The sequence below is a fragment of the Monomorium pharaonis genome, chromosome 3 (genome assembly GCF_013373865.1).
Source record: "Monomorium pharaonis isolate MP-MQ-018 chromosome 3, ASM1337386v2, whole genome shotgun sequence".
NCBI classification, from domain to species: Eukaryota; Metazoa; Arthropoda; class Insecta; order Hymenoptera; family Formicidae; genus Monomorium; species Monomorium pharaonis.
In genome coordinates this window covers 17,696,858-17,724,195 of record NC_050469.1, presented here as the reverse complement: position 1 = coordinate 17,724,195, position 27,338 = coordinate 17,696,858, and the positions used below count along the sequence as shown (strand labels likewise).

The following is a 27,338-nucleotide window of genomic DNA, read 5'->3' as shown; positions in this document are numbered from 1 at the left end:
AAAATTATGTTTATTGTCCTTTACAATTATTGATAAACCTATTTTGTCTATGTTTCACTTAAAGCGCTTGCAACATATAATCATGTGCCGGCTTGCAATGGTGAACAAACTGTGGCTGTCACAGAAATTTCTCAAGTTTGCCAAGCCGACACATGATTATATGTTCCAAGAGCATTAATTAAACAATAACTAAAATTTTGAATGTGATTTTTGTGAATGTATGATGAAAATTTTTCTTATCATATAGAAATTTTGACTGGAATAAATTATTACTATCCAATACTAGTAGCTTTGTATATAACGTAGAACTAGTAGCTTTGTAAGTAAGGTTGTAGTATTAATGATTTTATACGCTTCTTGCTGCTCTTCCGTCAACTTCAGCTTCTTTGGAATTGGCTTATAAGATTTGTAATTCTTCCTCTTTCTTTTAAACTAAAAAAGAAAACATAACACAAAGTATCAATTTTATCTCAGAATAGTTTATTTATTCTAACAAAAATGAAAACTGTATAACTTATCTGATTATGCAAATTTCCCTCTACAATGTAATCCACGATGTACTCCACGATGTAATATGCATAATTATGCATAACTAATAAAAACTAACTCGCCGCTAACCTCGCACACGTCAACACGTCTCTAACCTCGAACTGTCACTCGATCGACACGCGGCGGCGCGGATTCGATTATCTTCACCAATCACGATACACATGGTGCGTTCCGTTTCATGACGCATGGTGCATCGTTCATCCTTGTTGTCAAATGTGTGAGCACAAAAGATAAAGGAGGATACAACAGTACAAATCCCCACCATTCGTCCTAGGCGCCGGGCGACGACGATAATAATGACGACGACGTTTCTTAAACCAAATTTACTCTTGAGCGAAAAATTCTAATCGCGATATCTCCGCTCGTAAGTCATATAGCAGAAAAATAAAAACACTTTTATTATATAAATCGGATGTAAGCTATCCATTAAGCCTATTTAGATGTAACGTACGCGGGAACATTTAAACTAAATTGTAATAATTACTTTAAAAACTGAATTTAAATAATAGAATACATGAGCATTGATTTCTTATTCGGTTGCTATATTGATTTCTTATTCGGTTGCTGGCATTATCAAGTGCAGGTCGATATCGGAATCAAAATCGATTGAGCATAGGGTTACACCCTGAGACAAAACCTTCCTCCTCCACAAGAAAATAAGTTTGCGTAGGGGAAAAAATGCGGCTTAAGTAGAGGGAAATTAAGTATAAATAAACGAGCTAAATGCTCAGCGTTAATCTTAAGTCTTTAGTAAGTCTGTAAGTCTGATAATTAGCCTTGTAAAAATCTAAGTCAATTGCGATACTACTCGGGTTAGTCCGACAGTTATTCAGTTAGTCTGGGATTGTCGTGATCTTTAACCTGAGCGATTTTAAATCAAAGTCCTTAGCGCACCAATCCTAGAATTCAGGCTCAGTTTGTTGTTTCGAAGTAGATTTTGGAATTAAAGGTAATTAAGTTAAATACTTCTCAAGTTCATTTAGTTTTCCTTTCAATCTCTGTCGCTGCCTTTGAGTGGCAACAGATTCAATTCAAACTCTGTCGCTGCCGAGAGCATCGAGGCAGATCTTTCGGGCCCTGTCGCTGACATTTGTGTGGCAACAGACCTGAATCCTGACTTTTCCTCAGGTGTGGCAACTGAGTGTAATTAATTTAAACCTAACTCTAATATTAAATGCCCAAAAAGGGTGGTAGGCGTGTAAGAATTAAAAAACTAAGATATCAAATTAATCAAGCGATAATCTTTAATCGCGATCCTCTGAAATTTATTTACGAATTAGATAAACTCTTGATTCAACCTTCCCGAAAGCCTAAAGAACTAAACAAATATAAACTTATCAGGATTGATTTTAAAATTAACTTTCCTCATTTTAAAAATATAAAGAAAAAAGATCCTAGATATCAAACTTATAAAATTCGCTATCTTTTCGGTGAAGATTAATATTTCTCACAAACTTGTCCATCCCCGGGTAAATTACTTAAATATATTGACCCAAAACGAACATAAAATCAGAACGTGACAGGAGTAAATTTTTGGTGACAGCGGTGGGATGCAAAACGTTTGTGAGGACCAATGAAATAAACTCAAATCCGTGATGTTTTAAGGGAAATGTACCCGCCTTATCGTGTTGCGCGAAATTCAATAGTGATACATCAAGAATCGTACGTTGAATGGAGAGAAACCGCGCTTTGTGCCGTAGCATTATTTTTCCGAGATCAAAATAATAAAATTATTTGTGACGAGTGCTACGAAGATTACCCGAAATCAAATTCTTTTAGTCGGGTATATCGGCACTATTTACATTTCGGAGATCGCGAACTATTCGAGGAGTGTGAAAATTGTTGCGTAATAATACCAATAACGCGTTCATATCAAGATTGTCAAACGTGTAATATTATCCGCGACGATTTTCTACAATACTTAGAAGACTCAGAGGAAGAGCCATATAATCATTTTGACTCAACAATAGTAGCAATCACTCAAATTGTAACACCGCCAACAGAATAATCATTAGCCGGTTAACGTAAATAATTTTGAGTTAAATAAATCGCGTTAAAGTACGGCGTAAAACTTTAAAATGATACGAACACCCCGGACACCACCTCCAGAACCAGCGGAATCTTCAGAAAGGAGTTTAGAAGAAATGGACCTACAAGAAATTCGAAGGATAGTAACACAACAACAACAAATGATTCAACAACTACAACAAAGTCAACGTTCTACCGTAATATCATCAAACCAAGGATCAGCGGGAATGGTAATAAATGAAGGAACATTAGGTAATTATCTACATTTTTCATTACGGGATGCCTTAGAAGCTGTGCCAAATTTTGATGGGGGAAATATTCCGTTCATATATTTTGTCGAGGGTTGTGAAGAAGCGCTCAGCATGATCACTCCCGTTCAAGAAATAAATTTAGTTCGAGTGGTACGAAATAAATTAAAAGGAGATGCACATAAAACCATTTTAGGAAAAACATTTAATTCAATGCAGGAATTTGTAGAATTTTTGAGAACAAAATACGGGTCAAGGAAAACAGTATATGAAGCTCAAGGACGTCTAGCGTATTTATGTCAAAAGAAAGATGAAAAAGTTGTAGCATATGCGAATCGAGTCCGCGAATTAGGTAAACGAATTTTAGACGCTCAAAAAAGAGAAACCAGACAAATAAGTTTTGAATTTCGAAATTCAATTGATAAACATTTAAAATCGAGTTTCACGCGAGGATTAAATAAACAGATAATAATAAATAAAGAAGGAACTTTTGAAAAGGTAGAAAGTCGTGTAATTGAAGCTGGAAGAGAATTAGAGACCGCTAATATGATAAGACGTGTAGTACTTGCAGAGAATATAACGACCGAAAAACGAGCTCCAGTGCGATATATGAAAGGTGAAACCGTGACATGCCAGTATTGTAATAAGAAGGGACATACGGCAGACAAATGTTGGCAAATTAAATCTCGAGAAAATAATCGGAGTCCAAATCAAAATAAATTTTATCCACAGTCCAAAAGCTTTAATAATATTAGTAATAATAACAATAATAACCCAAGACAGTTAACATTTTCCAGAAATACGCAAAATTCAAGAAATGAAAATTCAGGCGCAATAATAACTTGCAGATATTGTAAAAAGATTGGTCATTCTTTAGAAGAATGTCGAAAAAGAATATATAATAACAGTGTCCGTCAGAATGCACAGAGTCAGGGAAACGAAAAGCTTCCCGAGAGGACAGGGGCGACCCCGGGAAATGTCAAGACTCGCCCCACGCGAATAATTTCGGGGGAACCGGAATTAAATACCAAACAGTAAATATAGCTCAAATAGAGGAGGTCCCATCAGTAAAATTAAATAGCCAAAATTTTATTAATGATTTAAAATTTTTAATAGACAGCGGATCAGGACCAAATATTATAAAAAGAAATTTAATAACACCCGAAACCACAGTGGATAGGAAAGAAACTTTAAGACTGAGTGGAATTACGACGCACTTTGTGGACACCTTAGGGCAGGCACAGGTAGTCTTAGGATGTCCAGTCGTTTTTCATTTGGTTGAAGAAAATTTTCCGATTCCACAAGATGGAATTTTGGGAACAGACTTTTTCAAACAATTTCAAGCAAAAGTTAATTATGAGCGAAATCAATTAGAATGGGATAATATAAATATACCTTTTGAAGAAAAGGAAGAAATATTTGTAATTCCTCCTAGAGCTGTTTCAGTAATGCATATTAAAATCAGAAATCCGGAATTAAAGGTAGGATATGTTCCGCGATTAAATGTAACAGAAGGAATTTATTTAGGAGACGCTTTAGTCTCAGTTAAAGATAATAAGGCATACTTACGAGTTATTAATACAAATGAAGAAGAAGAAAAAGTTTATATTCCTGAAGTTAAAATATATGAGTTTGAAATCGATCAAATTCCTAATTCAAATACAAACTCGAATTACTTAGGTAATTCAAATCCAAAATCGAATTCAAACTCTGATACAAACTCGAATTACTTAGGTAATTCAAATTCAAAATCGAATTCTAATTCAAAACCTTGTTTTAATATTAAATCAGAAAGCAGAAAGGAGAAAATAATTAATGCGCTAAGACTAGAACATTTAAATTCAGAAGAGAGAGAGCATGTTGAAGATTTAATAGAAAAGTACGCAGATGGTTTCCATTTACCCGAAGAAAAACTTAAACATACAAATGTCCTAAAACACAGAATTCCAACAATTAATGACATTCCAATTAATACGCAACAATATAGATATCCAGTTGTTCATAAAGATAAAATTAATAAACAAGTTAATGACTTACTGGAACAAAATATAATTAAGCCATCGAAGTCACCGTATAATACGCCTGTATGGATAGTGCCCAAGAAAGCAGACTCAAAGAGGAATAAGAGATGGAGAATGGTATTAGATTTCCGTGACCTAAATGATAAGACAGTAGGTGACGCGTACCCACTACCAAATATAACGGAGATATTAGATCAGCTGGGAGGCGCGAAATATTTTTCGGTATTTGATCTTGCATCAGGTTTTCATCAGATTAAAATGCATCCGGAAGGTAGTCATAAAACAACAATTACAACCCCCCATGGTCATTACGAATTTGATAGAATGCCTTTTGGACTTAAAAATGCTCCTGCAACTTTTCAAAGATTAATGGATTTAGTTTTAACAGGAATTCAAGGAAATGAAATGTTTGTATATCTAGACGACATAGTATTATATTCAAGTTCTTTAACAGAACATGCAATTAAATTTGAAAAATTAATGTCTCGATTACGTGAAGCAAATTTAAAATTACAACCAGATAAATGAATTTTTGAGAAAGGAAGTAACTTATTTAGGACATGTAATAGGAGAAAATGGAGTCCGACCAGATCATAAAAAGATAGAAGCAGTGCAAAATTTTCCAATTCCTAAAACTCCAAAAAATGTTAAACAATTTCTGGGTTTAGCGGGATACTATCGTAGATTTATTAAAGGATTTTCAAAAATAGCCAAACCTTTAACTAATTTATTAAAAAAGGATTCTGCTTTTATTTGGGGAGAGAAAGAAAAAGAAAGTTTTGATATACTAAGAAATGCACTTTGTCAGGAACCAATATTACAATATCCAAATTTTACAAAACCTTTTCTTTTAACAACCGATGCATCCGGAACTGCAATCGGAGCAATTTTAAGTCAAGGACAGATAGGGAAGGATCAACCGATTAGTTATGCCTCGCGAGTATTAAATGACGCCGAGAAGAATTATTCAACAATAGAAAAGGAACTTTTAGCAATAGTATACGCTGTACAACATTTTAGACCTTATCTTTACGGAAAAAAGTTTCAATTAGTAACAGATCATAAACCGTTAATTTGGATTAATAAAATTAAAGACTCAACCTCACGTTTAGCAAGATGGAGAATAAAATTGGCAGAATACGATTATGAAATAATTTATAAGCCTGGAAAAATTAATGAAAATGCTGACGCTTTATCTAGAAACCCCACGACAAAAATATATCCAATAAATCCTTTTTATGACTTAATAGAAGAATGTCCAGAAGATGATGAAGCAAGACAAAGAAATGCAAATCCTAAACCTTTACCAGCTTCACCAAGAAAGGGAATTATGGTAGAAGAACCGGATCGTTTCAAGAATGCAAACTAGGAAATTTGAAAAATCACAAGGAGAAAGTGTACCTTTTACTCGCAGGGAGTTAGAAGAGCCATCTTCAATTGAACACACAATTCAAGCACAAATACATAATTATCCAACAAATCAAATAAACAACACCTTATCGATCATAGAAACAAATAACACTCATTCAAAAACAAATAATACTCATTCAGAAACAGAAAACATTGAGAACGAAATTCGAGAAACACTAGAAACAGAAACAATACCTTTAAGAAAGTAGCAACAATAATTTTAACACTTCACAAATAATAATACCACCTAATCTTTTACAAATAATAAACAATTTAACAGGAGACGAGGATGAAAAAATTGAGAGCGGGGAAATTAACGAAAGAGAAGAAGAAGGAATAGAAGAAGATAACAACGAGTCAGTGACCGTGACGAAAACAGTGACGACGACCTTAGTGATAAAGATATCGATGAAACATATAATGAAATCAATTTGGACGAGGGGACAAATAATATTGAAAGACAAATAATAACGCGTGGACAGAGACATAGTATAATAAACAGTCGTGATCAAATTTACATGAGAAAAGAAAATTATTTATACTTTTTAACCGCGGATGGAAAACCTTGTGATGAGGGCTCAAAACAACTTCAAAAACAAAATTTAATACCTAAAATAAAAGAAAAGAAAGTAGGTGATTTTGAAATTTTTAAAAAGGGAAATAAAATACATTTAATTTTTATTTGTAAAGAAAATAATAAAGAAAGGATAACAAAAGAAATCTTATTAGAATTTTCAAATAAACTTCGTCAAGTAATTAAAGAAAATTCAACCAAAATAGTAAATATAGCCAAAACAAAAGAGTTAGATAATTTCTTATGGGACGAAATCTTAAGTTTTATACGAGAATCAATTCTCGGAATTCAAATCAAAATAATAATTTGTCATGGCTTAGTAAAAGTACCAGAAATTAATGATAGGACCACTTGTAATAAACGTAAATCATATTATTAATGGATTAAAAGTAAATCAAACAACTTCACGACCAATAACTTTCGCGGGATCCGTAAATTCAAACGGATTATGTTATGGAACACAGTATTCAGATCCTTATGGAACTTGGCAAAATGTAGTCGTACAAGGAATAATAACAATTACTTTAAATTCCTATCAGGCATCAGTAAATATTGAAGCAAATAAAATTCATTTAAAGTCGGGAACAATTTGTCAATATTCGGATGGAAATTGCATAGATATTGAAGGTAGATATACATTTTGGGAAACCATAAAAAATGATCATTGTAAATTTAATCATTATGACGTTTTATTTGAAGGAAAAGCAAATAAAATGGTCAGTCAAGTAGATGAAAAATTAGAAATAATTTATTCCTTGTCAACGCAAGAAATAATATTTGCATTAAAACAAACAGGCGAAGAATTTCTTTGTGGATATACATTTGTTAAAACGGAACACCCAAAACTCTTAATCTTTGAAATTAAAAATGGAGAAATTGTAACAAATAAACGCCAAATTTCAGTAGAAAATTTAGACATCTTTGCATATGTAAATTCAAAATTTGTTTATGTTAAAAGACACATTCGTACACAAATAAATCAATTTATACACAGACATTTTAAAACAAAGTTGTAATTTGGAACGACAAATAATGAAAAATGCATTAAGCTTGGCAATACAATCACCGGATAATTTTGCATATCAAATTATGGAAGGACCAGGATATATGGCAGTAATCTCAGGAGAGGTAGTGCACATAATTAAGTGTACGCCAGTGGAAGTAAAAATTCGAGAAACAAAAGAGTGCTATCAACAATTACCAGTACTAAAAGGAAATGAAACATATTTCTGGGCCCCAAAAACTCATATACTCTTTAAAACTGGAACTCAGATTACTTGCAATAAAGTAATCCCAGCAACATATTATCTAAATGACGGATGGTATCAAATAACTCCAGCAATAGAATTCAGCAAGACACCACAAACTTTAAAACCAATGTCAAAACCAACATGGCAATATAACGATCCAGGAGCTCTAGCAGTAAGCGGCATTTATACTAATAATGAACTTGAAAATTTGAGAGATCACATTATGTTTTCGGCAGAAAAGAACAGTATATTAAATACAATGGCACGCGGCGGTAAAAGGAGAACCAACGTTATCTCAAGGAATATCACTGTCGCACCTTTCGGACGAAAATTCTTTAGAAAAAATAACAGAAAGTACATGGAAGAAAATCTTTTTGTCAGTCAGGGGAACATTTTTGTCAGTTGGAAACGCAAGCGCAGAAGTAATTGGTACATACTTCTTTATCAGAACAGTTAAACTTATCATAGACACTGTCATTCATGGATATGCATTACATACAATCTATGGATGGTCAATTCATTTTATTGGAGCATTATGGGACTCAGTGACAAATTTATTATTACATCTGGCCAAAATAGGAAATGAAGAAAAATCAAGAGGAAACAAGAATGAAGAATCAAAAGAAGAAAATCAAAACTCTGAAGAATTTAAAGAAGATCAAACACCTAAACTTGAAAAAGAAAACGCAAAAATAAACACTTACAACATTCAACATAAACAAATTGCAAGTTATCATATTGAAAATGAAAAAGAAAAGATAATCCACAACGAAGTACCAAAATTATATCCATCGTTATAATTATAAAATTTTGTAAAAGAACAATAAGTGGAAAAACCTTTTTAAAATAACATTTACTAAAAGATAAATTTTCAAATAGATCATTTAATACATTTTTAAATAACCGCTTATTGTACTTATTGAATTAATAAATGGAATTCAGGCCTCCACCTGAAAGAAGACACGCGAATTAAACAGGTAGGAATAAGGTGTCAATAGATAAGAGAATCGGAAAGAAACAATCGCGAAATAATTCAGTGTAAGTTCAACCGCACAATAAGACACGTCATTAAAAATTTAAATAGAGAAAATAATTTAATATAAAAAGGTAAATTCAATTAATAATTTTAAACAACAAAAGATTACGTGAATTTTGAATTTCAAGGATGGCTCCACCCGTTCCTGCGGAAATTGTCACCGATATTCAAGAAATTGACGGAGTAGACCCATTTGATTACCCGGTAAGGTACCATCATTTACTAAGAAGCACCTGCATAACACCTAGGGAAAGGTGCTTCGTCGAAGAGGAATTCCCATGGAGACGTGTATGCCTGAGATGCTACAGACCAACAAGACTAAGAATGCATCTGCGGAGTCAACGCTCTCATGGATTTAAATCAAGACTATCAGAAAATGAAAGCTTTGAAACAATTACGCAATGTTTTCGGTGCCCAAGACAAATAGTGGACACAAAACCAGCCGGCGAATGTAGAAGATGCATAGAAGTTTTCCTTGAAAATGAAATAGAGATAAATGATGCGGTATCAGTGGACATATTAAGTTTTGAAAAATTCGAATAATATGAACCATACTTATTAATTATTATTATACTACTAGTTATTATTACGTAGTTATAAAACCATTATTATCATTACCAGTATATACATATAAACCAAACAAGTATAATCATTTACGATGAAATTTAAAACCTCAGACTGTAATTAGCGAACGAAGAGAGATAGACGAAAACTAAAGTGTTGATAGATAAGAGAACAGAAGCAGAGAACCCTTGTGAACAGTTTCAGTGCAAAATCGTCCATAGAAACGTACAGACGACTCAATAAAGTTTTAATTTAATATTTAAGAAGAAGGAAAAAGGTAAAAAATATATATTTTAAAATCTAACATTAAGACATTAAATCTAACATAAATGAAAATTATAAATCTTAAAGATGAGACCACCAATCAATATAAAAATAGAAATCGATGGAGTGCGCCCCATCGACCATCCAACTGTTTACAAAAACTTGCTGCGGAGTATCTGTATGCGGACAGAAGAAAGATGCTACATAGAAGAAGAATATCCATGGCGACGACTGTGTTTGTGCTGTTACCATCCAGGGAGATTCGGATACAGTTTGAAAAGAAAGGACTGCCACGGCTATAGAACGCAATTAGTAGAAGAGGATGCATGGGAATCTGTGATGGAATGCTTTGAGTGTTCTAAAGAACTAATATATGTAAAACCAGCTAGAGAATGTAAGGAATGTATAGAAGTTTACATAAACAAAAAAGAAGAAATAGATGAGGCAGTAGCGTACGGATATGAACAATTTGATAATTAATTGACAAGTATTATTGTTATTATTATTATTATTATTATTATTATTATTACTAACCATTACTATTAATTATTCATTATCAACATTTATATAATAATAACCAATTTTTATACCATTATAATAATCTTGAATATAAATATATAAACAATTAAACTTATATCAAATGTAACTATTATTAATCCTAATATAAATATAAAACACTTATACGTGGTAATTTAAATACCACGTATGATTAAAAGGGGGAAGGTACATTAATACATTAACCATTTTAAAAACAAGCCTGATGTATTAAGCGGGCAAAGATAAGAAGTAGCATACCGGACAAGGTGTTAGATTGCACCTCGGGAGAATACCTTCTTCCTACGCGAAGAGTCCAATCACCCCTCCATGTCGCACGATGAAATAGCTAGGAAGTGTGTCTCTTTCTTTCTCCTCCTCATTCTCTCTCAGTGTTCGTCTCTCCATACAAAGAGAGATTAAGCGAACGTATACAAAACATCTAACTGGATAATCAATTCATTAATCTTGTTCTAATAATTAAAATAATTCGAATCAACATTAAATAAATAAAAATTAGTAGATAAATTAAAGAAAAAGATAACATGAAGCCGTTTTACAATTAACTTTAAATGATAAAATGTTTCCTAGCAACGAGACACCATGCGATATATCGAAATTCACTAACAAACAAGCGATACATATAAATCTTTCGACCAAAGTTATTATTATTATTATTATTATTTATTATGAATATCATGTTTTAAAGATAAAGCTCATACGTAGTAATAAAGATAAAGCTCATACGTAGTAATAAAGTACTACGTAAGACTTAAGGAGGAAGGTGTAACGTACGCGGGAACATTTAAACTAAATTGTAATAATTACTTTAAAAACTGAATTTAAATAATAGAATACATGAGCATTGATTTCTTATTCGGTTGCTGGCATTATCAAGTGCAGGTCGATATCGGAATCAAAATCGATTGAGCATAGGGTTACACCCTGAGACAAAACCTTCCTCCTCCACAAAAAAATAAGTTTGCGTAGGGGAAAAAATGCGGCTTAAGTAGAGGGAAATTAAGTATAAATAAACGAGCTAAATGCTCAGCGTTAGTCTTAAGTCTTTAGTAAGTCTGTAAGTCTGATAATTAGCCTTGTAAAAGTCTAAGTCAATTGCGATACTACTCGGGTTAGTCCGACAGTTATTCAGTTAGTCTGGGATTGTCGTGATCTTTAACTTGAGCGATTTTAAATCAAAGTCCTTAGCGGACCAATCCTAGAATTCAGGCTCAGTTTGTTGTTTCGAAGTAGATTTTGGAATTAAAGGTAATTAAGTTAAATACTTCTCAAGTTCATTTAGTTTTCCTTTCAATCTCTGTCGCTACCTTTGAGTGGCAACAGATTCAATTCAAACTCTGTCGCTGCCGAGAGCATCGAGGCAGATCTTTCGGGCCCTGTCGCTGACATTTGTGTGGCAACAGACCTGAATCCTGACTCTTCCTCAGGTGTGGCAACTGAGTGTAATTAATTTAAACCTAACTCTAATATTAAATGCCCAAAAAGGGTGGTAGGCGTGTAAGAATTAAAAAACTAAGATATCAAATTAATCAAGCGATAATCTTTAATCGCGGTCCTCTGAAATTTATTTACGAATTAGATAAACTCTTGATTCAACCTTCCCAAAAGCCTAAAGAACTAAACAAATATAAACTTATCAGGATTGATTTTGAAATTAACTTTCCTCATTTTAAAAATATAAAGAAAAAAGATCCTAGATATCAAACTTATAAAATTCGCTATCTTTTCGGTGAAGATTAATATTTCTCACAAACTTGTCCATCCCCGGGTAAATTACTTAAATGTATTGACCCAAAACGGACATAAAATCAGAACGTGACATAGAAATCAATCAATTAAGTCGTTATTGAGATCCGATAACTACGATCTTCTCGCAAACGACGTCTTGCGTAAAAGAAGCACGGTGGTGCCTCGCTGCGCATACACTTGGCGCGAGGCACTACCGTGCCTCTTGATTATGCCAAGTTATGTGTACAAGTAGCGACTGATTCAGCTGATGACGAAGGGTACTTTATTCTTGATACGTACAGGGGGCGAGGGTAGTTTCCAAACAAACGGCGGGGGTGCAAAATCGGAAACTTGATATTTTCGCGGTGCAAATTATGCCAAGTTATGTGTACAAGTAGCGAATGATTCGGCTCATGGGGAAGGGTACTTCATTCTTGTGTTTAAAATAACTGGATTCATTTGTTCAGCTCAGAATAGATTTTATAGAATTTAATATATTCAGTTTTTTTGGTTGGTGCAAATTAGTGCAAATTCAGCTTTTTAAGTTTCTGTATTCGTTTTTCTCCCTTTCTTTTTTTTTCTTATGGTCCTGCTAGTTGAATGTTAAGCTAGCAGCCTCACGACTTACTTCAATACCGCACGGAGTACACAATTTTTATTAGTGGTGCAAATTAGTGCAAAATGAGTCCTAAATAATCCAATAGATCAGATTTGATTTTGCTGATTTGGTCCTGCTAACTTAATAAAGCTGTCAATATCGTTATGTGCTGAGGTAATGTCACTCTTTAAAGAGCTTCAGTCTGCCAGCTGACCACTAATTATTTTCCGATTAGCAGAACGGGATGTCAAAGTTGCTTTGCCCAGAGTTGTTTCATAGTTGCGTTAAACCTCGAGTACATTTCAGTAAGTATCCGCGAACAATGCCAGAACGAGGATGCCTTTCGTTTACAATAATATGTATTGCGCGCGTAAAGGTCGCCAGGAACTTACGTCTTTGACAAATTTGTGCGGTCGCTGATTTTACCCACGCACGAGTGATCGAACAAAATGAATTCGTAAAAGCGCGCGCTTTACTGCCGTTTCGATTGGAAGAAACATGACAATACAAAGTAATTCAACGTAGCCACTATCAAGGCTCTAATAATCTCTTCTAACCTGTGGGCTACATACAAGCGTTACATATACGCTTTTTGATAAAAAAAACTTTCCTTTTAAAACGATTAATATACTACTAAAAAAAAATAGGGAACACTTTTTGTATACCGAAAATTTAAGCTATTTTCAAACTGCTGCAAGTCAGCGAAAAATCATCGTAGATACAAAATCCGAAAAGCGTTTTAAAGCTTGAAACTTCTTCTTTCAAACACTTTTTGACGATTTTAGTTATCTTTTTTTTACCAACGTGACACAATGATGAAGCTTGACCCGTTAAAATGAAAATTCTTAATGCAAATTTGCTGCGCTGCATCTTGCGTAAAAAAAAATCATAGAGTATTTTTGTTAATTGCATCTTAGAGCGGGATTTTTTTCCTTTATTTTGGGTGGTTGTTCATTGCTGTATGATTTTTTTTGACCAAGTTATTGAAATTTTAAGAAAAAATGGTCATTTTGACTTTTATCGCTTGTTACTGAACAAATCAACGTATAGCGCCCAGCAAAAAAGCGTTGAAAAGCTGAAAGTTTGCACTTTTAAATGCTGTTATTAATTTTTTCACAGATTTACTTTTTCTAACAACAAATCGCGTTCAAAGATTACGTAAAAAATCGCATATTTTACGGTTTTTATTTAGTTCAAGGTATTGTTATGAAGAAAGATCCAATCACATCGCTAAAGCAAAGCTTTATAATACGATTACTCCCCAGTAATAAACACTAACGTTCATGGAATAAAACATTTTTATTCCATGTATTTATCATTTTTGAAATTGCTGAAATTGCTTACAATGTTTTTTCAACAATTTTTTTACACCCTTTTGACCAAGTTACAAAGTCAACCTTACATTTCTTTTTAAATGACGCTTACCGCCGGCATTAGCGTTATCCAAAGTGCACCACGTGGAAGATGCCGGTCGGATTGTGCACATCACGCGCGCGCGCGTGTGCGTGTGTGTGTGTGTGTTTCACGACAAAGGTAAGGACCTCGCATTAACATTACATGTAAACATTACAAGTACGCACCTACTCACATACATACCGTAATGTTTACAAGTAATGTTTAATGTTTATGTATAGAAGTTTTAAAGCTTCAAAAGTGCAAACTTTCAGTTTTCCAACGCTTCTTTGCTGAGCGCTGTAGGTTTATTTGTTCATGAGTAACAAGCGATGAAATTCAAAATGATCATTTTTTCTTAAAATCTCAATAACTTGGTCAAAAAAAATTGTACAGCATTAAACAACCATTCAAAAGGGAAAAGGTCCCGCTCTAAGATGCAAGTAACAAAAATACTCTATGATTTTTTTTACGCGAGATGCAGCGTGGCAAATTTACATTAAAAATTTTCATTTTAACGGGTCAAGCTTTATCATTGTGCCACGTTGGTGAAAAAAAATATAACTAAAATCGCCAAAAAGCGTATAAAAGAAGAAGCTTTCAAGCTTTAAAACGCTTTTTGGATTTTGTTTCTACGATGATTTTTCGTTGAGTTGCAGCAGTTTGAAAATAACCTAAATTTTCGGTATACAAAAAGTGTTCCCTATTTTTTTTTTTAGTAGCGTATAAGATATGATAGAAGTAAAAAGACAATATGAATCAAACTCGCACATTACCAGAAGCAAATAATTTATTCTGAATACTTTATCTCTAATATTATTTTTTATTTTTGTTTTAAGAGATATTAAAAACAGATTTATATCATTGAAAAGTTCTTTAATTTTCAATCCTTTTTTCTTACTGACAAATCCTGTGTGTGATGCGCGTTTAAATTGGTAAGATCTCATACTATATGTACAAGTGAAAAAGTTAATATTTTTAAGAACGAATTTACTAACAGTATTGTTAACAAAATTCAATTGGAATAATATAATTAATGATAATTAACAAGTAATGGAAAAAGTTTCAGTAAACTTTTATTTCAAAATAAAAAATTGTGAATGAAAATAATAACGGTTTTTTCTTTGTAAAAGATTTTTGAGAATCTACTTGTCCGAAAATTATTGGAAATGTAATTATTTTTTTTTAGACTTAAAGCTTTCACGGCCAGACGTTGCTTCCAACAGAAAGGGCTTCCGGATACATGCCCCGTTCTGGTACAGTGTTGCGCCGACGTTTCGCAAACGTTGCAGTTTGTATCATCAGGGCTAGGAGCTCCGATACTGAGCTCTATTGGATTGTAACCATCCTTATACCCCTTGTCCTGATGGTAGGGATGGAGGTGAGGGGAAAGGGCAGAGTTGTTTGTCCAATAGTAACACAGTTCATTGGTCTACTATGCTCAACTGTTGGCCAATCTTAATATAATATTGGCCTATTATTTGCCAATTAATATGTGCTGTTCGGCAATGTTTTTAATTGATCAATTAAAAAACCGGGAGTACAGTGTGCCAAATCAGATTTATCTGATAACCTTTATCACGGTTAAGGTTATCAGGGTGTTTCAGAATTTCTAGACTTTCACGATGTTTCCTGGCAAAGTAACCTTGAGAAGGAGCTAGCATTGTAGCTTTCTCGTATTGCACGGAGTGTCCGATCTCCATCCAGTGACTGATTGAGAAAAGTGGCCGTATTTGGTACACCGTTGATGTTCTTTGATTCGTGTACTAATCTTCCTCCCGGTTTCTCCTACATTTTTCCGCAAGAGCAGGGAATTTTGTATACACCTACAATGATTCTAAGCGTGGTCTCTGATCCTTCGGATTAGGAAGTAACTGGAAAATCTTCCTTTGTGGTTTGAAGATCACTTTTATATTGGATCTACGCAAAATTTTGCTGATGCGTTCTATTATACCTTGAAGATACGGAAGGAAAGCCATCTTGTTCTCTTCTCTTTCTTTTTCTTCCTCTTCATTCGACGTCCCGATGTTGTTGAGACTGGAAATTTTGTTATTCAATCTTTGGACTGTTTGACTGATGTTTCCACTATTATATTCATTTTTTGTTAGAACTTGATTAAAATGTTCTAATTTCTCATTCAAAGAAGTTGGTTCAAAAATTTTAATGGCTCTATGTACCAGTGAACTAATGACTGAATTCTTTTGCGAAGGATGATGGTGATAGGTAGCATGAAGATATCGATCTGTGTGTGTTGATTTTCGATAGACTTGATAGGCTCGATAGACTTGATAGACTCGATAGGCTTAAAGTACTATCTCCGTTCCTTCTAAGGACACATCTAGAAAAGGGATATGGTTGTTTTGTTCTACTTCTATTGTAAACTGAATGTTAGGATGCTGACAGTTGAGAAAGGCAAAAAATTGAGGAAGGGTATCTCCGCCATGGCTCTAAATCACAAAACTGTCATCAACATATCGGAACCATAGAGATAATTTGAAAAGTGCGTTTTTAGAATTTGATTTTCAAAATGTTCTATAAAGACATTTGCGATGATGTAAGATGGGTGAAATGGGAGAGCCCATTGCTGATCCAGAAGTTTGTTCAAAGAATTTTTTTTGGAACTAAAAATAAGTTGACGTTAAACAGTATTCTATTAATGGAAGGAGGTTCGTAGAAATTCTGTCGGATTTCTTGATAATGTTCAAAGTGTCCTGGACTGGAACATTTGTGAACAATAAGACTATATCAAAGTTTACAAGGATATCATTAGATTTTGTTTTGATTTTAGTGATTTTGTTCACCAAATCTATTGAACTTTTAATATTACAATCGTTGAGTCCAGTAAATTCTTGGAGAGGTTTGATGACATAGCGGCCAAATTATAGGTGAGTCCCCCTATGTTGTTAACAATGGGGCGTAATGGCACTGATTCTTTATGAATCTTAGGAAGAGTCTAGGAGCCGAAGATTCTCTGGGAATTAAATTTCTAAGAGTTTGAGGAGGAAAATCTGCATTTTTCTAAGAAGAATGGATCGTTTTCTTTTCTATAGAATGTCGGGTTGCGTTTAAGTTTTTTATAAACTTTGTGATCCGAGAGCTGGTCTTGATTTTATTGCAGTAGTCTTCCTTATCCATAACCACCGTTGTGTTCTCTTTGTCTGCTGGAAGAATCAAAATATTGTTGTTTTGTTTCAGATTTCTGAGTGCTAAGTGTCTTTTTTGTTTATATTTTGGCTGGGGTGTTTTGCCTTGTGGAGGATATTGGCCGTCTTCTAATGTCGTTACTTTCTTCAGGAGAGAGGTGAAAAATAGCCGTTTCAATTTGGCTGATGATTTCTTCTTTAGAGATGCTAGTAGGGGTGACTGCAAAATTAAGTCCTTTGGAAAGACAGAAACTTCAGATGAAGATAGAGTTTGACTGTTAAGATTTTTTACTGTATGTGTAGCAACTGGCGTTTGGACCTGAGGACTGATCTTATTGTATTTACTTTTTTGTTTCCGTGTTCTTGTCTCAGCGGAACGGTTGGTTTGTTCGTATGTTATTTGATCCAGTATTTGCCACGATTCCGGGTCCAAAAAGTTGGAGAGAGAAAGATGTAATTCAAATAGCTTCTGAGAAGTTTCAGCTAGATCTTTTTTAGTTGCTGAAATTCTCTTGCTAACTAACTTCAACGATGCTTGTCGAAGAATGCCTTTCACCTGATTCGAAGATGGTACGGGGTTTTTTAATCGAAAGCATTTTGCTACCACTTGATGGTCACGGCACCGTTTTAGAAATGTTAATGAGCACAGTTGTAGGTGCAAGGACTTCCTGAATTTAATAAATTTATTAATCGATCCTAGGATAGCCTCTCCGTGGAGGCTATTTATTTTAGACTTAAAGCTTTCACGACCATTATCGTTGCCTCCAATAAAAAGGGCTTTCGGATACATTCCGCATTCTGGTATTGCGTTGCGCCGACGTTTCGCAAACGTTGCAGTTTGCATCATCAGGGCTAGGAACTCTGATGCTGAGCTCTCTTGTATTGTAACCATTCTTATATATCCCTTGTCCTGGTGGTAGAGATGAGGGAAGGGGGCGGAGTTGTTCGTCCAATAGTAGCACAGTTCATTGGCCTACTATTGGTCAACTGTTGGTCAATCTTAATACAATATTTGGCTTACTGTTTGCAAATTATTATGTGCTGTTCGGAAATATTTTTTAATTGATTAATGTAATTATTTTCTTTAAGAGGGTGCTGAACTGCCCGTCAAATTTGATCGAGGTCGATAATGTAGAGTCATTCGTTTATCCTTGTTTATAAAAATATTTGCTTTAAGATACAAATTTATGTAGCTTATACGTACAAATAAATGGCACACCTCACTTCAGAATAAATTAAAGAATAAGACTGTTCTATATTCGAACAGCCGAAAAAAAGTTTTTTGTATGATCAAATTTCCAAAAATCTGTAGTGAAAGCGTTTAGATAAATAAAATTTGATCACACAAATAACTTTTCCTCTGACTTCTAATCGTAATTTGACGAATATAATCTTATTCCTCAATCTATTCTGAACTGAGGTATGCCATTCATTTGTACGTATAATTTGTATTTTAAACCAAATATCTTTATGAACAAGAATAAACGAACAATTCTACGTTATCGACCTTGATCGAGTTTGATCGAACAGTTTAGCATCCTCTTAAGTGCTCAAGTTATTAAAAAAGTGTCGAATTGGATATATTATAGATGTGTATTTTAAAATTAAATTCTGGAACATTAATTAATATCCTTTAATGGAAATTTGCATGAATTTCTGTTTCAGTATACCGATTGGGATCGAGTAAACGATGGTTATCAAAATCAGAGAGCGATAGCAGACATCGTAGGCGATTATTTCTTTATCTGCCCATCTACACATTTTGCGCAATTATTTGCAGATCGCGGCATGAAAGTCTATTACTACTTTTTCACACAGGTAGGCAATTATTTGTATGTCATCACGTTAAGTGATCAAGTTTTTTGCTTGACGACAAGAATGTAATGTACTCTCTCTAAATTACAATCAGTGTATTATCACCGATTTGCAATAATACATTTAGAGCTATGATAATATAATTAGTGAGTATTCACTGTCTTTTGGTGATTTTTACTTTAGAATTATAATCATTGAAAGATTAGTGTATTTATTTTATTGATTGAAATTATAAGTATACCATTGAAAACCAGTGTTTTTTTACTGATTTTTCACTGATTATAATTTAGAACTGGATCATCCCAAGAAAGTTGTGCAGTTACTCACATCTGTGCAGATACCAATTTTAGTACAAGGAAATGAGACTTTTTCAAGAAAAAATTGTAAGAGGCACTTTTATTGCAGATTCTTATTCAGAAGAATCATATGAACATATTAACCCTTAATCTCTACCGTGTTTTTCGGTACACTCTAACCCTACCTATGAGTCGTTTTCGTCTTCGCTCTTATAACCATATAAATAATGGTTAAAAAATCTGAAAAAATTCATATGTACTCTTTAAACTTTTCTCTTCAAGAAACTACTATTACATTACTCCCCCTTCCAACAAAATTTAATATCTATTTTTTAGTGAACAGTGAGAAAAATCGGTAAAAATGTTAATTAAAAATATATATATAGCAATGGGGGGTAAAAATAAAAAAATTTTTTTTTTTAATTAGTTTCTGGAAAAAAGGTTTTTCTTTACAAAAAAAATGTTTGATCAACGTAGAATGAAAGCAGATATCCTATTTTTCAGCTTATAAAAATTAGTATTTTTCGAGAATAAATGGCATTGTAAAATAGGAAAACATTAATAAATCAACAATTTTTTTAAATTTATTTAGCTTAAAGTTCTTCCTATTCGGAACCTCCAAAGTACTGCACTTCTTCTCGAGGACGGAATGAATAAATGCTTTCTGGACTTCTAACCTCCATTGTAGATTTTCAACTTAAAATATATACATAATTATATTCTAAAATGCATGTACGTGTCCAAAAATAATTAACAAAAAAACCGTTTTTCGAAAAGTCATTTCTATTTACGTAATCTCTACCTATAAGTCAAAAACGTCCTATTCGAATTTTACCTGGCTAGCGTTTAAAGTAAAACTAATGAACCGGGCTGATTGTATGCACTAAAGACCCTTCCCAAAAATTTTTTTAGTACAATTTTGGTGGCGCTGGCATTGCGGTTGTATGAAAAATTAAGGACAGTAGTTTAAGCGGGACGAAAACGACTCATAGGTAGAGTTTAAGGGTTATACAAAAATGCAACTTGGAAAAAGTTAGAAATCATTGTGTAAACAATGAAAGAAAGTGAAAATTTTCATGTTTTGGCAATAAAAAGAAATTCGTTATTGTTAGCGAGAAACAAAAAAACATGAGCTTATAGGTATTAAAAATATCTATTAAATAAGCCGTCGAAGGTTGCAACTGGTTTATTTTTTTAAGGAGAAAAAAATTAAAAACAGCTAAAATTTGCCTTTTCTTCAATTGTTAATCAAGAGGCACAGTAGTGCCTCGTGCCAAGTGTACGCGCAACGCAAGGCACCACCGCTGCTTCTTTTGCGCAAGACGTCGTTTGCGAAAATCCGTAATTATCGTATTTTCACTAACAACTGAACCGATGGATTTCTTAATAAACTTAATGGATAACTTCCATCCGATTTATATAATAAAAGTATTTTTATTTTTCCATTACGTGATTTACGAGCGGAGATATCGCGATTAAAGTTTTTCGCTCAAGAGTAAATCTGATTAAGAAATGTCGTAGTTGTCATTATTATCGTCGTCGTCCGGCCAAGTGGTGGGAATTTGTACTCTTGCTTTTCGCGCCGTCAGATGGCTGTACGAGTTGACACTTGCATCGCTGATTGGCGGTTGAGTCCGCGTCGTCTTAAAGTCTGTTTGCGTCAAATGCCCCGACATGCTTCTATTCACCTCAACGCACTCCAATACGTTGATTTCGATGACGCCAACCTATTAGAGTGCGTTGAAATGAGTAGTAGCATATCGAGGCATGGCGACGCGAACAAACCATTAGTATAAGTTCTGTACCTGTCGAGGTTAAGGGCCGTCACACACAAAATGACACAAGCTGCATATGCATAGCATAAGAACGCTAGACAATGAGCATCTTATGTAAATCAATGGCGATTTTATGCTGGGAGCTGATTAGTTCAACAGTCTTGTGCTATGCATGTGCAGCTTATGTCATTTCGTGTGATGGCCCTTATATGGGGAGCAGTGCACTTGCACACGGTTTAAATGGACACGGTGCATTTGGACACGGTGCTTTTGGACACAATATGTTGCGCACGGTTTAAATGGCCACGGTGCATTTGCACACTGTGCATTTGGACACAAAAAAAAATGTTATTAAAAATGTACACCAGTTATATGCATACGTAAAATTTGACCATTGGATATTTGCACACGAAAAAATGCCCACCGTTCACTTGGACATGTAAAAGTTGCACACCATTCATTTCAACACCGCTCACTTGCACACCGTTCACTTGCCCACCACTCATTTGCACATAGAAAGATGTACACCGATCATTTGCACACGGAAAGATGCGCACTGATCATTAGCACACGGAAAGATGCACACCGATCATTTGGACACGGTGCTTTTGGACACCGTTTATTTGCACACCGCTCAATTGCACCGTTCAATCAAATGCATATTAAATATTCATACATTATGGCTGCGTTTGCAATGTGTACATGGGTTAGCGACTTGGACGGGATGGGTGCGGGAGGGAGGCCGAAGACCCCCTTGCACCCTCCCTAGTGTGTGTGTGTGTGTGTGTGTAAAGCATTCACTGCACCACATGGGTTTGCGACTTAATGGTATGCAATTGAACGGTGTGCAAATAAATAGTGTCCAAAAGCACCGTGTCCAAATGAACGGTGTGCAAATGATCGGTGTGCATCTTTCCGTGTGCAAATAATCAGTGCGCATCTTTCCGTGTGCAAATGATCAATGCGCATCTTTCCGTGTGAAAATGATCGGTGCGCATTTTTTGGTGTACAAATGAGTGGTGTGCAAATGAACGGTGTGCAAGTGAATGGTGTGCAAGTAAATGGTGTGCAACTTTTACGTGTCCAAGTGAACGATAGATATTTTTTCGTGTGCAAATATCCGGTGGCCAAATTTTACATGTGCATATAATTGGTGTACATTTTTAATAAAATTTCTTTTATGTCCAAATGCACAGTGTGCAAATGCACTGTGGCCATTTGAACCGTGCGCAAGATATTGTGTCCAAAAGCACCGTATCCATTTAAACCGTGTCCAAATGAGTGCCACCCCTTATATGTAGTATGGATCTAAGTTATTTTTTCGTAACGGTTATTACAGTTATCGTTACTCACAAATAACAGTCAATTTAAACAGTTATTCGATAACAGTTTATAAAATTTAATAACAGTTTATAAAATTTATAAGATTAATATAAAAAAATAAAACAAATAAAATTTCAACATGTACAACTATAAATTTTAAATTAAAATTTAATATTTAAAAAATTCTAAGACATATATTTAAATAAATTCTAATAAACATAAGTCTTTACAATATATTATTTATTATAATGTAAACATATTTTATTTACTTACATTTTTAATTACAATGACAGTTGAATTACAGAAATCATTTTATCATAGACTAAGTTTCCACCAACAGTTTGAATCGGGCTGAATTAGGCCAAATAGCCAATGGCTATGCTGGTCACAACAGAAATTAGGTTACTTCCGTTGTAACTAGCATAACTATTGACTAATTGGCCTTTTTTTTTTTGTTTACGAGGAAGTGGGAAATCTTCATAAAGGGCCATCCAGGAATACAAACCACTCGCGCGGTAAAGAAACCAGAAGGCCCAAGACACCCGGGTGCCCGTACACCCGCGTAGTGTGGGATTCTATGCGCGTACATCGTAATAGATACTACGCACATAACCTACCCACTCCCTAGACTTAACCTAAAACCCGGCGGTATAGAGGGCATCCCCGGTACAGCTTTTGGCTATTTCATCGATGGCTGCTCCCCCGCCCTCGGAAATCTTTATGAGGCCCCACACCATAAAAAATGGGTCTTACTGTATTCATTAACATTCAATAAACGCCTAAAGATTAGGTTAATACATACGAACCTAACATTAAACATCACAACTTAAATACAATGCAATAACGAAATTGCTTCCATACTACCCAGGTAGCAAGGTGACGTTAATACGACGTCAATAATTCGTCATTTAAGGTCGCAGACGTCATGTTATCAAATTAAGACGTAATAGTAACGTCATTTTTTGACCTATTAATTACGTCAGTCATTTATCCATCCTACAACGTATTTCCGACGTCATATTCTTGACTAATTAATAACGTCAGTTAATTGATCATTTTACGACGTATTAATAAGATTTTATTAGTGACTAATTACTGACGTTAACTATAATTCTTTGTAATAATTGACGATTTAACCTCAAATGACAAATTATTGAGGTCTAGTGGACGACACCTTGCTACCTATAACTATTAATCATTATTTAAAGATTGGTTAATAAACAACATTATTAAAATTAATATAATATTTTATATAATTAATACTATCAATATTTTAGAATCATCCCAGGCAGCACATAATATTTATGATAAATATTTATTAATATTTATTAATATTTATTTTTTCAAAATATTATAAAAATATTTTACACATATTTTATATATACGAAGAAAAAAATCTTTATTCAATATATTAAAATATAGATTAAATATTTTATATAATATTTATGGTAAAAAAAAGATAAAGATTTGTATAAGTAATATTTTGTAAATATATTTATAAATATTTCATAAATATTTTTATAATATTTATGATAAATCTTTATGATTTGTCAAATCTAAGACCACAAAAATATTTATAAAATATTTGGATAAATATGTATAAAATATTTAAATAAATTATATAAATATTTTATCAATATTTTATAAATATTGCGTTTTGTCTGAGGTATAATTTAGCTTTATCAAAAGAACAAAGCAAAAACATATTTCTATAAGTTATTCCACATATTATTTTGCATATGTAAAAATCAGAAAAAAAACTGTAAATTTATATTTATTTATAAAAATATTAGTTAAATACAAGTTTCATGTTTCTCGCATCTATTGAACTGATCTATAACAAATATGTACTCATGATCATCAAGTGTTCATGGATCATCACAAAGGGCTAGGTAGCGTACGATCTTCGAAGTCAAGCAACGTCGACGGCGGTTCAGAGTTGGATGGGTGACCGCGGAAGTTAGGCAATTCCAAATGTGACTATGGTGTAGTGGGTTGTGATGCTTGTTGAGAAATAACGTAGATTTCTTTTTTACATTATAATTATGTTATTTCGATATTTTCATAATGCAAGTACTGCATATATAGGACATGTACCCGAAATATTTTCTAAAACGTCAAAATAATGGCTTTTACTACCTAGGATAGTCATAAAAATGACGTTAAAATGTCGTCTTTATTAAATGTAATCTAAAAACCTATGTTTTGTCATAAAAATAACAATAAAATACCGTCAAATGTACGATACTAGCTTCTTGAAAATGACGTCAATAATATGAAAATAATGACGTATTTTTGACGTCAATATATGACGTCGTTAAGATGAGACAAATGTACGTCAGTTTTACGACATTTAGACGTCATTTTATCTCGACATTATGACGTCTGGTTCGTCATAAAATGACCAAAAAATGCCGTCAATTAGACGTCACCTTGCTACCTGGGATATTTATCTTTGACTCGGGAGCGGAGGTACGCCAAACCCCAGGTACTTATTATACCCCCCCTGCTCATATATAACTGTACAAACTATGTACATTTATTTTCTTAGATCTAAACTTAATACTAGTATAGGACTAGCCTAATATCAACGAAACAAAATAGATCGCCGGATGAAGAGACTATAAAGGCTCGTTCATCCGGTAAACCTTTTATCATACAAATAAAAAAAATAGAATACTTAAATACCTAAACGCACGATAAGCAATAAACAATAATACTAAATATTATATATTTAGTAATCTTATTTCTGCTACTGGCTCAGGTGCGGAGGTGCGCCAGACCCCAAGTACATTTTAATTTAATGTATCCCCTGCGCTTTGACTAAATAGCCTAACTCAACCCGATATAAACTTTCGGTGGAATAGGACTCATAGAAAGGATCTGTATTAAACATTATTATAATTAAGATTAATCTGTATTAAATAAAAAAAGATACATAGCTAGTAACTACGACTTTGTAATTCTTATTAATTAATCAAGTATTATCTTGTACGTGTGCAATGACGATTTATTTATATTTATAGACGTTCTTTGGTACGAGACGTATTTAAGATAACAAAAAAATACTTGCATGCGCATACGAAAAATATGTTTAAAATACAAATATGTTATATTATAAAAAATATATTAAATGCGCTTAAAAGCGAGACTTTAATTTATAACACACAGGATCAATTGTTCCAACTTCTTGGTAAACTTACCTAACAAGTAAATATATGTTTGTCTCTATTTATTTAAAAAAAGAAATGAAGATAAACACATGCTTACCTGGTAGGTAAGTTTACCAAGAAGTTGGAACAACCAGCTCACACACGTTTTCTTAACCATAACATACCTTTGCATAAATTTATATTTTAAACCAGGTATGTCGCCAGTTTGCCCATTTCGGCCGATTTTGTTTACTAGCATCCTCACTCCTTTTCATAGCAACTAGATAGGACTATAATAGGATAATTACCTAGTTGCTATGAAATAACAATTAGTAATCTAGTTACTATTTCATAGCAACTAGATTACTCGCTAAAACGTAAGACGCTCGAGATCAAGAACGATATTAGCTGTAAATTACATGAACGGCTATTGCCATGTGTACTTCTGTTTATAAACCTATATTCTTATATTATTATCCCAGATAGCAAGGTGTCATCTAATTGACATCATTTTTTGGTCATTTTATGACGAAGCAGACGTCATAAGATGATGTCCAAATGTCGTAAAACTGACGTACATTTGTCTCATCTTAACGACGTCATATATTGACATCAAAAATACGTCATTAATTTTATCAAGAGGCACGGTAGTGCCTCGCACCAAGTGTACGCGCAGCGAAACACCACCGTGCTTCTTTTATGCAAGACGTCGTTTGCGAGAAGACCGTAATTATCGGATCTCAGTAATGACTGAACCGATGGATTTCTCAATAAGGTTAATAGATAGCTCGTACCGAATTTATATAATAAAAGTTTTTTTAATTTTCCGCTACGTGATTTACGGGCGGAGATATCGCGATTAAAATTTTTCGCCCAAGAATAAATTTGATTAAGAAACGTCGTAGTCGTTATTATTATTATCGTCGTCGCCCAGCTAAGTGGTGGGGATTTGTATTTTAACTTTTTTTGCCATCTGATGGCTGTATGATCAGATGTTTAAACCTTGTACCATATATATTTCGAGAACGGTTAGAGATATGATCTTAAGATAAGCACTAGGATTATCAGAGGTCTTCGAATTAATTAATTAATTAATTCGATAACGTGTATATCTCGAGAACAGTTGGAGATACAAATTTAGGATAAGCACTAGTATTATCAGATGTTTTTGGATTAATTAATTAATTAATTAAATTTTAAAACATGCAAATCCCGAGAACGGTTAGAGATGCGAACTTGGGATAAGCAGTGATATTATCGGAACACTTTATAGACTATGCTTATTTATAATTAATTAATTAATTAATTAATTAAACCTTGTAGCATGTGTATCTCGTGAACGGTTGGAGATACGAACTTGGAATTAGCACTAGTATTATCAGATGTCTTCGAAGTAACTGATTAATTAATTAATTAATTGAATAATTAATTAATTAAATAATTAATTGAATAATTAATTAATTAAAGCTTGTATCATGTATATCTTGAGAACGGTTAAAGATTCGGCCTTGGAATAAGCACTTATTATCAGACGTTTTCGGATTAATTACTTAATTAAAATTTAATTAATTATTAAGTAATTATAAGCACTTATTATCAGACGTTTTCGGATTAATT

At 33.5% G+C, this 27,338-nt stretch overlaps 1 protein-coding gene across 10 annotated transcripts in view; it reads left to right on the top strand.

Annotated features, from left to right (window-relative positions):
* The window catches only part of LOC105831072 (acetylcholinesterase), a 474,599-nt gene that overhangs the window by 313,971 nt on the left and 133,290 nt on the right, over positions 1–27,338 (top strand). For 9 of the 10 annotated variants that reach the window (XM_036283858.1, XM_036283859.1, XM_036283857.1 and 6 more), the window contains one exon: positions 19,026–19,178. The exons of the other annotated variant lie outside the window; for it this stretch is intronic. In XM_036283858.1, the coding sequence (XP_036139751.1) occupies positions 19,026–19,178 (153 nt within the window). The remainder of the gene's footprint in view (positions 1–19,025; positions 19,179–27,338) is intronic. 10 annotated transcript variants of the gene reach the window in all.